This window comes from Protopterus annectens, chromosome 13.part0 (genome assembly GCF_019279795.1).
Source record: "Protopterus annectens isolate FY-2018-M chromosome 13.part0, PAN1.0, whole genome shotgun sequence".
NCBI lineage: Eukaryota > Metazoa > Chordata > Ceratodontiformes > Protopteridae > Protopterus > Protopterus annectens.
This window is the reverse complement of record NC_056747.1, coordinates 363,815,527-363,833,026: the sequence shown is the minus strand read 5'-3', so window position 1 is coordinate 363,833,026 and position 17,500 is coordinate 363,815,527. Positions and strand designations below refer to the sequence as shown.

The 17,500-nt window shown below is 42.9% G+C and overlaps 1 protein-coding gene across 3 annotated transcripts in view; it reads left to right on the top strand.

Annotated features, from left to right (window-relative positions):
* Window positions 1-17,500, top strand: part of REXO1 (RNA exonuclease 1 homolog) — a 1,211,359-nt gene that overhangs the window by 423,151 nt on the left and 770,708 nt on the right. For 2 of the 3 annotated variants that reach the window (XM_044053969.1, XM_044053971.1), the window contains exon 5: window positions 148-311. In XM_044053969.1, coding sequence (XP_043909904.1) covers window positions 148-311 — 164 coding nt within the window. The remainder of the gene's footprint in view (window positions 1-147; window positions 312-17,500) is intronic. The other variant, XM_044053970.1, reaches the window with a different exon arrangement.

Genomic DNA, 17,500 nt, shown 5'->3' with positions numbered 1-17,500 from the left:
GTGTTTAAAGTCATTCATTTTCTGTTTTTGAAGATATCCCTTGTGAATGTGTTTTAAGTTTTCATTTAAAATATAACTTTAGTACTTTATTCTGATTGATATTTACTATGATGAGCTCTCTGAACATTTGAGTTGCTTTCTCTCCAGCAGGTATTAGAATTGCCAAACCAGTTAGTGGTGCTTCTGCTGAGAAGACATCTGTGCCTGGGTCTAGCGATTCTGTAATGGAGCGAACCTCATCTGGAATGCTACATAAAACATCGTCCACTGCAACTACTCAGAAACGTCTAGCCCACACTCCAACTCTCAAGGTATTGACTTTTTCTTGCTGCTTAGTGAATGTTTACATACGCTGTAGTACCAGTTAAGTCTTGGTTGTTTTAGTTGTGTAGCCATCTGAATATACAAAAGCAGAGCAGTATGTCAGATTTGGTAATCATTTTTAATGGCATCCTAAAATGGTACCAGTAGGGAGGATATCATTTTGACTAAGTAGTCCTCGTAAAGTGTCTGGGCTGCCACAGTGGCGCAGCAGATAGCGTTGTCGCCTCACAGCAAGAGGCTCTCCGGTTCGATCCTCGGCTGGGGTGCCTTCTGTGCGGAGTCTGCATGTTCTCCCTGTGGTCGCGTGGGTTTCCTCCGGGTACTCTGGTTTTCTCCCACATCTCAAAGACATGCTGTAGGTGGATTGAACACTCTAAATTAGCCCTAGGTGTGAGTGTGTGTGCCTTCTGTGGTAGGTTGGGTGCCAGGCTGGCAACTCGACACTGTAAAACTCCACTGCCAATCATGAGTGGACAGGTTTTCCGCTGTGACGACCCCTAACCGTGAAAAAGCCAAAAGAAGTAGTTGTTCTTGTAAAGTGTCTCATTTCTCTGCCAAGATGACATTTTTAGTACAGCCGTTATTCATTATAAGTCTTCAGTGGCACTGCATGCTAATAGTAGGAGAGGGATGCCATGTTTTACAATGAGCTTTATTTCTAATACTTAATGCAGTAGCTAGATAAGGAATAATGTGCATGTTCATCATTGCATATGTTTGCCACATTATGCATATCATTTGTGGAATGTAAATTCTTTGAGTTTCTCTAAATTTAATTTAGGAATTAAATGAATCTAAAGGTAGACACAGGTGTATGATAGAGTGGTGAACTGTCAGCAAAGGTGCAACACCATTGGGTTATTGTGTATCTGCTTGCTAATATATTGTGACACATGGTAGTATTATTTTTTAGTATATGATTTCAGGCTTCCCTTATGATTGATCGATACCAAACCTCCCCTGAACAGGTAGCTTATTTATCAGAAATGATCTACAACACAAGTACCCATAAAAACAAATCACATGAGAAACACCTTGATCTGATGTTGTCAAGCTTCACGTAATCCTTGACTTTGGGCTCAGTTCCGAGCCTTCAGAACTGATTCGGCTATTATTCCAGCTCGTGCCTTCCAAAAACTGTTGAGCTAGGATCTACCCATGATGATGCTCACTAAATTACCCCAGATCTCGTTTGCCACTTCGTAGTGCCAGACTCGTTCAACCAGCCTCTTGAGCCTTGGGTTTTATCTAACTGGAAGTTATTTTTTTCCCCTTTAAATTCTGTTTCTTTCTATATTCTTTATCTACTTGCTCCTCTAGTTCCCTTTAGGTGTGTGCATGAGTGATTTTTTTTTCTCTCTTTTACCGTTAGGTACTGTAAGGTACCATTGTTGGTACTCACCCCTTTTACCTTCAGGTAACCTTCCTTACCATTGTTGGTAATTCCCCTTCCTTCTTTACCAAAAAAAAAAAAAAAAAAAAAAAAAAAAACCTCTTTCTTTTGTTTATCCGTGACTGGGTGTGTGCATTTGCATATGTCAGGAGGCCTTAGCTTCTACTATGGGTGACAAACCTTCTAAAAGCACCTCCATGTTTATTTAAGAAGTGCCAGAAGTGTGAGAGAAAGATGCCAGATTCAAATGGACACATCTTTTGTGTTTATTGTTTGGTAGTGTCCATTTTCAAGAAGATTGCGCCTTCTGTCATGGCTTTTCCACTAGAACCCGGACAGAGTGTAAAGATAAGCTCATTCTCAAAGGACTTCTTCAATCTTGAGTTTGAAGAGGTTATCTCTGGTCCCAAAACAGAAGCCAGCTCTTCTTCTTCTTCATCATCTTCTTCAAAACCTAAAACGTGAACTCATTCAGTTTCGACAGCATCTTAGGAGCCACCTTCTGAATTGGCCAAGTCTCCCACCGTGCCGACTGTTTCCTTGACACCAGTGGGAAAAGATATTTTTTCATCAACCTTGACCTCTGCAGCTCAGGTCTCAGTGCAGACACCTCTCGCTTCGGTACCAGCTGAACACTCGGTACTGAAGGAGTCACAGCTGATAGTTCTACTGAGGACGTCTTATTCTCCCTTGATTGACCCATTTGCGGACCATCCTGAGAGTCCTTTTTTGGAGAGACGACAACCCAAGATCTCCATCGGCCTCTTCTATTCGGTCCATAAAGAGCCTGTCGGAGTCAGATATTATGAGACAAGTCAACCAGCTCCTGAAAGCAAGGGGATTGCCTCCATCTTCGGTTCTTAGCCAGGTTGGCTCTGGAACCTTGCCTTCTTCTACACCCATGCAGATTCCTCCTTCGACTCCAGCCGAGTTTTCAAAGCCCCTGGTACCAACCATCCTGGCTTCGTTTATTTTGGTGCCGGCCAGAACTCCTCCTTTGGCACTGGTAGTTGCTTTAAGTTCTTCTGGTTTGTCGGAAATGAAGATCTCCTGAGGTCGGTGCATCATTGCTGGTTCCGAGGGGCAGGGTTCGACTTTGATTCTTTCGGAGCCCTCTATGCCCTTTGGGGTCTTGGCATATGTAAGTTTGACCCTGGCTTCTGCTTCGGAGGCGGCTTCCTCGGTGTGAGGTGGGACCATGGGACCATGGTTCCAAAGGAGTCTATATCGGTTCTGGGCTCCCATCCCTGTACGGGGGGAGGGGCTTCTTTTTGGGCTATGGAGAGGGCCTTGTCCATTGTGGATTTACAGTCTATGCCATCCCTGTCAGGCCAAGTAACTTGTCCATCCCCTTGAAAAGAGCTTCTTCCAGTCTATTCCCTGGGACAGAGGACAGAAAAGCCTCAGGAGCGATCCACCTTGGTGATATCATCTTTGGATACCTCTCTTGAGCATCCCACCAAAGAGGTACCTTTGAAGAAAAAGTGCAAGAGGAAGCACTTAGACTCCCCTGAAGAGTCATTCACAGAGGATACTAATTTCGATGAAGGGGAAGGTTCTCCAAGTCACGCACTGGTGATGTTTCCTTCAGGGACCTCCTAGAAATCCTGAAACAGAGGGGTGGCTGGACTGCCCTCCAACCTTCCTCAGAGGAGTCTGTATACCTGGAGGCTTTTCACGCCCAGCCCTCTACCTCTTAGATGTCTCCACCCACTGACGATCTTATAAAGCTGCTCTCCCAGCGGGCCTGGAAAATTCCTGACTCTATCAAGCCAATCCCTAAAAGACCTGACTGAATTCTCTCTGCTCCAGTAGGCAAGCAACACTGGGCTAATGGTATTCCTGTAGAAGTCATGGTGGTAGCGGCAGCCACTAAAAATGAACTTGTGGAAGAAAGTCCAAACTATCCATCCTCCTAACGAAGAGTCTAGGACTATGGATAGGTTTGGGAAGAGTGTATATGCTTTATCGACCTTCGCTCTCAGGTTCTTGAGTTATATGGCACATTTTACCAGGCTTCTAAAACAGCTGATTAAAGAGCTTTCAGAAACTCTTACAGGAGCAGCAGCTGAAGGGCTCCGAAAAAGTTTACTTCTGAGCTCGCCACCCTAGAATCTATTTCCAATTCGTCCATGAGGCTAATTGCTCATGCATCTTAAGGGATGACAAGAGCAGCACGTTTAGGCCTAGCCATCAGGAGAGATGCCTGGATGTACTTGTGTGACTTTGTGGAGCCATTTAAGTCCTCTTTTGTCAACACTCTGTTTGACGGGTCATCCCTGTTTGGCTCCAAGGTTAAAGACACACTAGCGAGATGCAAGAAAGATGGGAAGACCTTTGTGCCGTTGGCATACACTGCTTCTCTTCTCAGTGGCCTTACTCTAGGAACCAGAGAAATGGGAGGCTATGGTTCAAAAAGACCCAAGGACCTCTACAAGACTTGTGTGGTGGTGACTTCCCCCAGGGCAGAGGGGGAAGTAATAATGGAAGATGCCGTCCAAGAGGCAGAAGTGGCCTGCAGAACCAAGGGTCCAGAGATTCTTTCTCTGGTAACGCCTACCAGCGCTCCTGAAAGGAGGCCCGATTAGCTTCTTCTGGGAGGCAGTCTGGGGAAATTATCCCTGCACCAGTCTGCCTGGCTAGTAGTGATAACAGACAAACAGGTGCAGGGGATCATTTCCAGAGGTTACATCATTCCCCTTTCATTGAAACCAAAACGATTCTCAGACATTCCACCCAGTCACAGGGAGGCAACAGTCTTAGAAATTCAAAAACTGCTCAACAGAAGAGTCATCCAAAGCAGTCCCACCAGACCAGAGAGGATCAGGAATTTACTCAAGTTTCTTTTTAGTGCCCAGAAAAACAGGGGACTGGAGACCCATTTTGGATATCGGTCAGTTGAACAAATTAGTTCAGCAAACCAAATTCTGGATGGTCTCAGTACAGTCAATGCTTCCATTCCTGGAAAAAGACGACTGGAAGTGCTCAGTAGATCTTCAGGATGCATATTACCACATAAAAATGGACAGATGCTCCAGAAGATTTCTGCACTTCTAGCTGGGAGCCAGTCACCATCAGTTCAGAGCACTGCCCTTTGGTCTCACCACAGCCCCTAGGGTGTTTACCAAATGCATGTCAGTGGCAGCAGCGCATCTCAGACTGCTAGGATTCTGAGTATTTCCATATATCGACGATTGGCTTCTTACCACTCCCACCTGACGTCAACTTGAAAAGACACGAGATTACACTCTTCCATCTTTGTCGCACCTTAGGAATCACTGTAAACTACATAAAATCCCATCTGAAAATATCACAACAGCTGAGAGTAACAGCAAGACTCATCCTACAGACTCTAGGGTCAGTGGCAGCCTCTATCACTGTAGTTCCCTTGGCCAGATATTACATGCAAATTCTTCAATCGCTTCTGGCCTTCCAATGGTCCTTGTTAAATCAGCCTATGTCCCATCTGATTTTGATCACCAATTGTTGCAAAGAAGACATGAGTTGGTGGCTCCATTCCAATGATATCTGTTGGGTCTTCCCTTTGACCCTCCTCAGCCCCAAGCCATAGTGACCACCAACACATCCCAGATAGGGTGGGGGGCATTATCTGGGAAAGAGAGTCCATGGCACTTGGTTCCGGATGGAGGCCAACTTGCATATCAACTTTCTACAGATGAAGGCGGTGCTGTTAGCGTTGCAAGCATTTCAAGATACCCTCCCCTTCGGGACAATTGCAGTTCAAACAGACATGTCAGTAGTCTGGTGTATCAACAGACAAGGGGGAACCAGGTTGTGCCCTCCTTGTCAAGAAGCTCTCAGAGTATGGCAATGGGTGATTTCCTCTAACCGCTTTCTAATGACAATGCACATTCCAGGGAGCTCCAAAGTGATTGTGGACAAGTTGAGCAGAACCATCCTCATGCCTCACAAGTGGTCTCTCAATCCAGCAGTGGCAAGAAAAATATTTTGCTATGCCTTTCCCCCCACTATTCTAATATGTCAGTTTGTAAAGAAAGCCAACAGTTCAAAGAACAGAATAATCCTCATTGCCCCATTCTGGCCTTAACAAGTCTGGTTTCTCTTTCTTTGGACTCATCTACTTCAGAAACCCTGGATAGTGGACCCAACTTCAGACCTATTGTCCCACCTGGAGGGAATCGTTCATCTGAATCTTCAGTATCTCAAGCTCACTACATGGCTTCTCCAGATGTTCTTCATGTTTCACTGTTGCAGTCATCACATTTGCATTATCTACCTGCAGGTAGCCTTCAGTCGGCTTGAATACTAGAGTCTTGGGATTTCTGCGTTGGATGCTGTCGCTTCTTCCATGACGTCAGGTCATCAGGGGTATAAAACATGCAGCCGATGCCATTACGTCAGTCTTTCTTGACGTGCGGTGCCCGAAGCAGAAGCAGTTCGCAAGTGCCAGTTGGCCTCCTCCTGAAATTTTTGTTTTTCGAGTTTCAGACCTGAAGTCTTCTAAAAGATAAGTACCTCGTTGGGGATCATTTTTTCTTGCTCTAACCGATGTCAGAAAAAATGAATAATTGTCTTGCCTTGCGTCACCTGTTTAGGCCCAGACCAGGACATCCCTTGCTGACGGTTTTGTGCCTTGTTCAACACCCGAACTATTCGTTGTTGGGCAATTTTTGTAGCTAAATTCTTTCGCTCTCGATCTCCGTACTCCAAAATGGCTTCGATAAGCCATCCGACTACTGATCTTCCGAAAAAACGCAAGGCTAAAGACAGAGACAGGCTGTATAGGTCCAAAACTGCCGACGACGCTACCGTTAAGCTAGACCCCAGTTAGCCAGTACTCAGGCGCTTTCGCAGCCCCTGATACCTGCTTCTACAGATTTGCAGGCCTCTACTGAGACCCATTCGGAGTCTGGTATGCCACGAGATGCTACTTTGACTATGGAATCTGCGGATGTCTCTACCTTGGATGGGTCCCGAGCCGCTGTGCAGGCACCGGCTTCTGAGGGTGTATTCAGGCCTTCCGATTTTCATATTAAACCAACAACTTCATTTCAAACCAAAAATACTGAATTTCTCCGGCTTAGAGTTCGCACTACGCCTAGGAAACTGACAAACAAAGTGCATTCTCAGGCCCACATACCACAAAAACAAATGCTTAGAATGGCTGAAGACCTTGTTACCTTAATTAGGGGAAGTCAGCCTTCCCCCTCAAAGAGACCAAGAACTGTTTTTCCTTCTGATTCTTCTGATCAGGAATCTGATAACTGTGATATTTCTGACTACCAGGACTTACCTTCTCTACCTATGAAGATTCTGATGCAGAGGATTCCATTCCCTCTGCTTCCCCTCCAGAAGATTTTTCTATTGGTGAAACCCTGCATACCCTTAGAGAGCATTTCCGCTGGGAGAGCCAGGACTACTCTCAGTCCAAAAAGAGAGACTCAGGGAATTTTTAAACTTGCTTCAGCACAGGCCTCTAGCTAGCCCTCCTGTTCTGGAAATTGTAGCTGATGTCTTCTTGGAATCCAGCCTTACCCCTGATAATTTGCCTCCAGCTCCCAGGAAACCTTACAGGTACTATAGAGTACCTGACTCTCACAAATTCCTTTTTAAGAATCCTACTGCGGATCCAGAGACCGTTTCCCAGGGACCTAAAGGCATTAAGGCTACAACTGCCAAAATCCTACCCCTTTGGACAGGGATTCTAGGGCTTTAGACAGATTGGGTAAGAAGGTATACACCTCTGCTGCTGTTGCCATTAGGGCCTTAAATTGACAGTTACATATGTTAAAGTATCAGCAGTATATTATGGAGCTAATTAAACAGAGAATGATGTTGATTCCTGACTGTGCAGAACACAAATATTTACAAGAGTTAATGCATTCTGCTAATCAAGTTGGTAAACATACTTTGCAGTGTGGATTTGATGCCTTAGAAGCATCTTGCAGGGCTGCTGTCACTGGGTCTGTTAGAAGGCATGCTTGGCTTAAGGAACAAAACTTGCCAGATCATGTCAAAGCAAAATTACTGGATGCACCATTAAACCAAGAGCGTTTATTTGGTAATAAAGCAGAAGTCAGCCTCAAAAGAATGGAGGAGAAAGCTAAATCTGTGCAAACTCTTAAAGATTTCTTACAAGTACAGCCATCTAGATTCAGTAGGCATTGGCCTTCAAAAAACTGATCTTTTCCAGTCCCTTCCAGACCTTCTCAGTCCAAGCCCAAGGACAGCAGACCACCAAGACTTCAGTCTCAGGTTATGTACAGATCTAAGCAATGGAGTGCTCCCACGTCCAAAACAGGGAGTAGTAAGCCACCATCCTATGGTAAAGTGGCACAATTACTTATCCTCACCTCTTCCAAGCCTTGCCCAAGTGCTTGCACCTTTAGGAGGGAAACTTGCCCTGCATGCCAAAAACTTGGGAATACATTACCCAAGACAGATGGATCTTAACTCATTCACTCCGGAGCAGCTCAGAAAAAGCTGCCTGCTTAATTCCACCATAGGAACAACAGTGCAGCCTGAGCTCATTTTCAGAAAATCCATTTGTAATGCTATACAGAAAACAGATGTTCATAACTCTTTAACTATAAGTGCTGCACTAAAAATGTAAATGCGAAAGTTGTTCAGCAGACACTGACCTTTCCAACAGTGTAAATGTAGATAGTGCATGTCAAAGTCATTATTAAATATTTGGCAAGGAATGCTGATATTGTGCATATTTTTTACCTTTTTGGAAAAGCAAAGCACAATATCTTGGTCTATGTACCATGCAGACTCATACAATTTGAATTTAATTTGTTAGTATGATTGTCAGCTTTAAAATTATACCTTAACCATTACTGTGTGACACTCCTTTCATGAGATATTCACAGAAATATGATTAATATATTATTTCTCATAATTGATAAATAAGCAAAGCATAATATCTCATCACCTGTAACAGACAGAGCCTACATATCAGTGCAGAAGTTGTGCATCTGAATGTCAGCTTCAAAATGACGCATCATTTGTGTGATTACCATGCTCCCTCGCAAAGATATGGGCATAATAATGAGAAGTATTGTAAATGTATAATTGTCATATTCGTACAAGACGAAAACTGATATCTGTACGTCTGTACAGTGCACAGACACAGTTCTTTTACCATGTAAGGAGTAACACTGTCTTCAAAATGAGGTGTTACTTCACACAATGAGATGCTCCCTTGCAAAGTTATTTACCAAAATATGAAAAAAAATCATAATTTCCATAACCTAAGTCCGAAACAAACGTTGATATCTGCCTATGAGTACAACATACAGGCACCATTCATTTACCATGTTAGAACTATAAATAATCCTTTCAAATGAGGTATTACTTGGCACATTCAGATGCTCCCTTGCAAAGTTATTTACCAAAATATGAAAAAAATCATAATTTCCATAACCGTAAGTCCCAAACAAACTTTGCTATCTGCACATGTGTCAAACATACAGGCACAATTATTTTACCATGTTGGAACCAGCAATACTGTCTTCAAAATGAGGTATTACTTGTCACATTCAGATGCTCCCTTGCAAAGTTATTTACCAAAATATGGAAAAAATCAGTTTCCATAAGCTAAGTCTGAAACAAACTTTGATATTTGCATATGAGTACAACATTCTCTTACCATGTTAGAACTATCAATACTGTTTCTTTTTTCCTTCCCTATGTTACTGCTTCAAAGTTCCTAAAGATGGCATGATGTTCTTCATCTCACATTGCTGCAGTCCTTACACTTGGGTAGTCCGCTGTCCTCGGTCGGCCCGAATATCAAAGTATAAGGCTGACGTCGGTCAAGGCGCATTTGACTGACATCAGGACGTCAGGGTACAAATGCGCATGACCGACGTCATATCCTCAGTCTTTTTTGCCGCATGGTCCGATGCAGAAGCAGCATTGCAAGTGCCGGTTGGCGTTCTGAGATTTTTCGATTTCGAAGTTTCAGACCGAGTTCAAAGTTGGCTAAGTACCCGTTGGGAATATTTTAGTTTTTCTTGCCTCAGTGATTTACTGGATGTCAGAAAAAGTGAATAATTGCATTTCTTGTGGGAAACAGATACCGCATAGAGATTATCATACTTTGTGTATTCCTTGTTTAGGGCCTGAGCATGACGTTGTTGGGTGTCGCTCTTGTGCTAGATTCAATAAACGCACTATAAAGAGAAGGTTGGATTGTGCCAGGTTAGTCTTTGGGAAGCGGTGCAATTATAAAATGCCGTCGGATGCTCCGACGCCCGCTTCTTCGAAGAAGCGCAAGGACAAAGCAGTTAAGCCTAGGCTAGAAGAACCGTCTGTACCGGACGCCGGTTCTTTAGAGGTGTCGGTGGAGCCGGTGGTTCCAGGTTTCTTTGGGTTCCCAGGGAGAGACTTTGTTATTGCAGGATGTGGCCTCTCAGGAGGCAGGTCAGGCTGAAGGGGCTTCTCAGGTTACTATACTCCCCTCCCTTCCTAGGGTGGTTAGGCCCTCTCCTTCTGTTTCCAAGGCTTCTCCCAGAGGCAGGCCAGGTTTAGCTTCAGTTGGTGTCACCCCTAGTTCTTCAGGAACTGTGCCCAAGAAGCATATGCTTAAAATAGCAGAAGATTTGATTACTTTGATTAGGGGTTCTTTGCCCCCTCCTGATAAGAGACCTAGGGTGGAACCTGAGCCAGGGAATTTTGAGCAGGCTTCGGATGTTTCAGAGTCTTCGGCTGAAGACTTGCAGGGGTATTCTCCTTATTCTGACTCTGATGTGGATGATTCTACTCCTTCTTCTTCTCCTCCTGAGGATTTTTCTTTTTCAGAAACTCTTCATTCTATGAGGGAGCATTTTAAGTGGGAAGGTCAGGACTTCTCTGATTCCAGGAAAAGGCTTAGGGAATTTTTGTTTTTACCCCAGCATAGGCCTTTGGCTATACCTCCTGTTTTAGATGTGGTGGAAGATGTTTTTGCAGAGGCTTCTCTTAATCCTGATTCTTTGCCTCCTGCTCCTGTTAAACCGGATAGATATTACAGGGTGCCTGAAGCTCATAAGTATCTTTTTAGAGTCCTAGGGCAGACCCAGAAACTGTTAGTCAGGGGCCTAAAGGTGTTAAGGCTTCTGTTGTCAAGAATCCGGTTCCTTCAGACAAAGAGGCCAAGGCTTTGGATAGATGGGGAAAGAAAGTTTATACTTCTTCCACTCTAACTATGAGGGCTTTGAATTGCCAGTTTCACATGTTAAAATACCAAAACTATCTCCTTTCACAATTGAAGTCTAAGGTTGATGCTCTGGCGGAAGGTATTGATTGTAAAGAGTTGCAAGATTTAGTACATGTTTCTGAACAGGTGGGTAAGCATTCTTTGCAATGTGGTTTTGATGCTGTACAGGCCTCATCTAGGGTGGCTGCCACTGGGTCAGTTCTTCGCAGGCACGCCTGGCTGAGGGATCAGAATTTATCTGACCATGTTAAAACAAGGATTTTAGATGCTCCTTTACAATCTGATGTGTTGTTTGGTTCTCCTGTTGAGACAGTTTTAAAGAAAATGGAAAACAAGGCTAAGTCTATGCAGACTGTTAAAGATTTTTTGCAGGTTCAGCCTCCAAAGTTTAGTAGAAATTGGCCTACTAAGGGGTGGATGTATCCTGCTTATGATTCCCAGTCTAGGGGTAGATCTAGACGTGGTAGGGGCAGAGCTCAGGGCTCTTTCAGGCCTAGAACAGGGAGTTCTCCTGCACAGTCTTCAGGTGAGGGCAGGGGTCAGTCCTTTCGTAAACAGACCCAATGACCTACCTTTTCAGCTGCCAGAGCCTTCTCGTCTGGCAGCACCTTTGGGAGGAAGGTTGGCACTTTTCAAAGAAAATTGGAGTTTAATTACCCAAGACAGATGGGTATTGGATATCATACACCACGGTTACAGGTTTTATTTCCATACCTTGCCTCCTTTCAAAGGCATGCCAGACGTTCCTCCTCCACAAAGAATAGAGGCTCACAAGCAAATTTCTCTGTTACTCCAAATAGGGGCCATTCAGCCGGTCCCTATGCCAGAAGTGGGCCTAGGATTTTATTCTCGCCTGTTCCTAGTACCAAAGAAAGGGAACACGTGGAGACCAGTTTTGGACTTATCTATCCTCAACACTTATCTGGACATTCCCAAGTTCAAAATGTTGACGTTACAGCAGCTTTTACCTCTGCTGGGCAAAGATCATTGGATGGTGACTTTAGATCTCAAGGAGGCTTATCTTCATGTTCCTATCAGACTGAGTTGCAGGAAGTATCTGCGTTTTCGAGCTGGGACTTCTCATTATCAGTTCTCTGCATTGCCCTTTGGCTTATCTACTGCGCCCAGAGTGTTCACGAAAGTTCTGGCTCCAGTGATAGCTTTCCTCAGGATAAAAGGAATACAGATTTATCCTTATTTGGACGATTGCCTGATTCTGGCTCAAGGAAGGGACGAGCTTCTTCATCATTTGGATTATGTGATAGCAGTGCTAAGATGCCTGGGGTATTCTGTGAACGAAATAAAGTCCAGTCTAGTACCCTCTCAGGATATGTGCTTTCTGGGTGTGAGACTGAATACAGCATCCCAGATGGCCTTTTGACCCCGGACAAACAAAAGAATCTTTCCCTTTACTTTCATCAGTTGTCTCATCAGTCCAGGCTGACTGCAAGGACAGTCCTTCAAGCCTTGGGGTTCATGGCATCTTGTATTCTGGTGCTTCCCAATGCCAAACTGCATATGAGGAAGCTACAATGGTATCTCAAAATGTATGGACACAGCACTGCCAGGATTTGGACACTGTCATTCAAATAATACCTTGCATTCAAAAGGAATTTTTGTGGTGGGCTCAGGAATGTCACCTAAACAAGGGACTCTCTGTGACCCGGCCAGAGGCGAGTCAGATTCTAACGACAGATGCCTCAGACAAAGCTTGGGGAGCTCATCTGAATGGAAAGTGGATACAAGACAAGTGGCCTGCCAGACTACAACATCTACATATCAACTTGAAAGAGATGTTAGCAGTCCAGTTTGCATTAATAGCTTTCAAGGATTTACTTCTTCCAGGGCAGGTGTTAATTCTAACAGACAACACAACTGTCATGTGGTACATCAACAAGCAAGGCGGAACACATTCTTATCCTCTATGCAGGCAAGCAATGATTTTGTGGGAGACTGCTCTCAGTTTACAGCTAAATCTTCAGGCAAGGTTTCTGCCGGAGCACAGAACTCCTTAGCAGATGTGTTGAGCAGACAAATTATGGATCCCCACGAGTGGAAATTGGATCCTCATGTATTTCAGAAATTGACAGTGTCATGGGGAACTCCAGACATAGATCTGTTCGCTTCTCCACTAAACCACCAGCTGCCAAAGTTTTGCACAAAAAGGTTTCATCCCACAGCTTGGAGAGTGGATGCTCTTTCTTTCAATTGGAGCAATCTTTATGTGTATGCCTTTCCGCCTCTGCCTCTCCTCCCAAAGGTACTACTAAAGGCCAGACAAGACAAGCCAAGGATGATTTTGATAGCTCCAGATTGGCCTCGACAGCATTGGTACCCATTACTGAGGAGCCTGGTACGGAAGCCTCCATGGCCTTTGCCTTGATTCCACACCTGTTGTCTCAGGAGGACAGTCATTTGCTCAATGTCAAGCTTCACTCTCTGCACCTAACAGCCTGGCATATTCTGTTTTGAACCATAGTGGGCCTCCACTTCCACAGCAAGTTTTGAATGTTATTTTGGAAGCTAGAAGGCCTAGTACAAGGAAAGTGTACAGATAAATGGAAGAGATTTTTATTTTGGAGTGCAGCAAAGGATTTTGATGTTTCTGAGCCTAATTTAAGTGTGGCTCTTCAATATCTTACTGAGTTACTGGACAAAGGTTTGTCCTTCTCTTCTATTAAGGTTCATGCTGCAGCAATTTCGGCTCACTATGATTGTGACCCACCATTGTTTTCTCATCCTTTGTTCAAGCAATTTCTTAGAGGGGCAAAGAATATAAGACCCCCATGAAGAGCTCCTACTCCTGCTTGGGATCTCAATTTTGTGTTGGAGAAACTCACTCTACAACCTTTTGAGCCTGCAGCTACTGCTGAATTAAAGTTTTTATCATGGAAGACTGCTTTTTTGTTGGCTATTACCTCTGCAAGAAGGGTTTCTGAGTTGCAGGCCCTTATGGCGGTTGAGCCTTTCTTAATTTTCCATAAGGATAGGGTATCTTTACGTACTAATCCTTCCTTTATGCCTAAAGTGGTTTCTAGTGTGGCTTTAAGCCAAACTATTCATTTGCCTACCTTTTATGCAAATCCCCAAAATAAAGGGGAAAAGATTTTGCACACTTTAGATGTACACAGGCAGTTGCGATATTATTTGGACAGAACTAAAGGGTTCAGGCAGTCTCAGCAGTTATTTGTTTCTTTTGCTTTGAGTTCTCAGGGCAAGCCTGTGTCAAAACAAACTATTTCTAAGTGGATTGGGTTTTGCATTGCTTTCTGTTATTCCCATCATGGCAAGGAAGTTCCAGCTGGGATTAGGCCTCATTCCACTAGGGCTACTGCCACTTCGACAGCTTTTTTGAGAGGGGTGGCAACTAAGGATATTTTGGAGGCAGCTACTTGGAGTTCAGTGCATACCTTTTCCAGGCATTATCACCTACCACTTTACTCTAAATCCAGGGCTGGTTTTGCAGGGCATTTTGGCAGCTCCTGCTTCCTTATAATTTGGCCATCCTCCCTTACCTCTGCTTTGGGATTCTACCCAAGTGTAAGGACTGCAGCAATGTGAGATGAAGAACATAGTACAGTTTTGTACCTACCATAAATGTAGATGTTCGAAGATCCACATTGCTGCAGTCCAATTTACCCTCCCTCCTTCCCCTCTGTAGTTAGAGGCGGTTGTGTGGGTTGGGTTGTCAATTGGGTGTATATTTTGTACATATTTTTAGTGCTGGGATGATTGGTTGTTGGTTTTCTGTCTTTTGGTTTTTGACCTTTATTTTTAGGGTTTTCTGACATCTGGGGCAAGAAAAGACTGAGGATATGACGTCGGTCATGCGCATTTGTACCCTGACGTCCTGATGTCAGTCAAATGCGCCTTGACCGACGTCAGCCTTATACTTTGATATTTGGGCCGACCGAGGACAGCGGACTACCCAAGTGTAAGGACTGCAGCAATGTGGATCTTCGAACATCTACATTTATGGTAGGTACAAAACTGTACTTTTGATCTTCGTAATACAAAATGGGTATGTTGCACTGAGCTGAAAAAGGGAACCTACTGGCTCAAATCATAAAACGTAGAGAAAGAGTGCTACACAAGTTCACTGTAATTGGAGTTTCTGTGCAAGATTGTTTCAAAATGAGGTATTACTTAGCATATTGACATGCTCCCTTGCAAAGTTATTTACCAAAATATGAAAAGAAATCATAATTTTCATAACCTTAGTCCTCAACTTTGATATCTGTATATATGTACAGCATACAGACATAGTTATTTTATCATGTTGTAAAATGAGATATCGCTTGACACAGTTACATGCTCCCTGGCAAAGTTATTTACCAAAATATGAGAAAAAAAATCATAATTTCCTAATCTAAGTCCTAAATAAAGTGTGATATCTGTAGAGGTGTACAGAATACTGCATCATTCTTTTATCATATTGTAAGGACTGACACTCTAGCATGAGGTATAACTTGCCACAATTACAGGCTCCCTAGCAAACTTATTTACTAAAATATGAAAATCATAATTTCCATAACCGAAGTCCTAAACAAAACAATATATCTGTATGTACCCACCACCCTTGACAACACCAAGTGACACACAATGAGTGATGCAGTTGGAGGAGATCACCCACAGCTCAACTCTCCCTCCTCGTTGGTAAAGGGGGTTGTTTCCCTCTTGTTTGTTGATGTACCAAACCAGTGACATATTGTCCATTTGGATGGCAATTATCCCTAGAGGAGGGAGTTCTGAAATGCCTGCAACTCTAAAAAGACGTTCTCTTCTCCAAGACATTTATATGCATATTGGTCTCTCCTGAGAACCATATAACCACAATAAGGACTTTACTGTGTATCAAACAAATTGTACAAATAATAGAAAGAAACTGGTGTGGGGTGACTTGAAATGACTTTACATAGACAAAAACCCAAGTCTGGCTTGTGCATTCATCAATGTGATAATGACCTCTACTCAGCAGTGACAGCTGCTGAGAGTTTTACCTGAAGTGATAATGACTCAATGCTATAGTGGAACTGCACTTATTGTTAATGTGATAATGACCTGCATTTCGTCACTTGAAAGTTGTTCATGCTCAGACACAGGTGTTAATTGCTGCACATAACCATTTGAGTAGGCATTCATTATAATTCAGTAGAAATATTATATCATTATAATTCAGTAGAAATAGTATAACACTTGTATATTACTGTGCAATTCTCCTCCCACCTAATTTCTACACATAACTGACATAGTCAGGAAAAATGCCCAAAATATATGGTAGCTGCATGCTAGTAGTAGTCAGCAAGTAATAACCTTTACCTCCGTCAGGCAACTCCTAAGTATAAACAGAAATACAATGATACAAGAAGAAATGGCAAACTTATCTGGTTCATCCATGTAAGAATTAATCCAAAAAGTAGTAATTCGTTATCTCACCTAACCATCCCTCTGGTTACAATAACACACAGCACTCTTTGTTATCCATCAATCCAACATGTCTTCAGACATGTTTATTATCGGCGTTCCTCAATGCAGTATTTGCATATTGTTAACAGATAATAAATGATTCTTGAAAACTGGATACATAAAAAATTATAATAACCATCACTGAAACCTGAGCTAAAGATAACCTATGCCTTTTACACCATATCTGCAGTGCAATATTCTAACAAATAGATCAGCTGAGAGAGCATGGCATGGCACCTTGCAGCTAACCAGTGAATCAGTTGTCTGTGTTGTGTATGCATCAGCGCCAAAATGACACAATAAACTGTTTTACCCACCAATCACTTCAGCAGTCTGACCATGTATACACAAGCACATCCCTGGTACACAAATGAATTATTTCCCTTGAATAACCCTTCTGTAACAGTTCCTGGTATATACATGCACCAAAATGAGGCATTCACCCAAGTCACCCCTTTCAAAAAGCAGTTTAACACACAAAGACAGAGACAGAGTGAAGCTAACGTTCCATTCAATGTTTTTCCAACATATAAGCACATATATATCTACATCTTGCATTTATTTTATCACCTCATTGAGTCCCCTTTGTAGTTTCATCAATTTAATATATTATTACATCATTATTATTATACAGCAACAACATTACATCATCATATTATACATTGTTTATATCCTGTTTGTTCAGTTTATAGAATTATGAATCCCTAAGGAAATGAAGAGTGTTTCCTTAGGCATTCCATTCCATCATATTATAGACTGTTTATATACTGTTTATTCAGTTTATAGAATTATGAATGCCTAAGGAAACAAACAAAGGATGAAGAGTTAATTTTCTGCACAGAAACAGAAAGGTGATGATGGGTTGTAGTCCTGGGTGTACACTACTTTACCCCCTATAAAAGCAAAATATAACTGTAACAGCAGAGTTGTTTTCAAATGCCCTATTTTTACAAGGCATTCTGAATTATGGTTGAAAATACCATGACATTACAACACAGACTGCTTCCTTTCTTTTGCATCAGTCACTGGTACAGAAGTCATTCTTTTGAAATGTAAAACGGTTGAGGTCACAGACATGCAGTCATTGCCAATATCTTTGATGTCACTAAAACATGCCCACAATTTGGAGG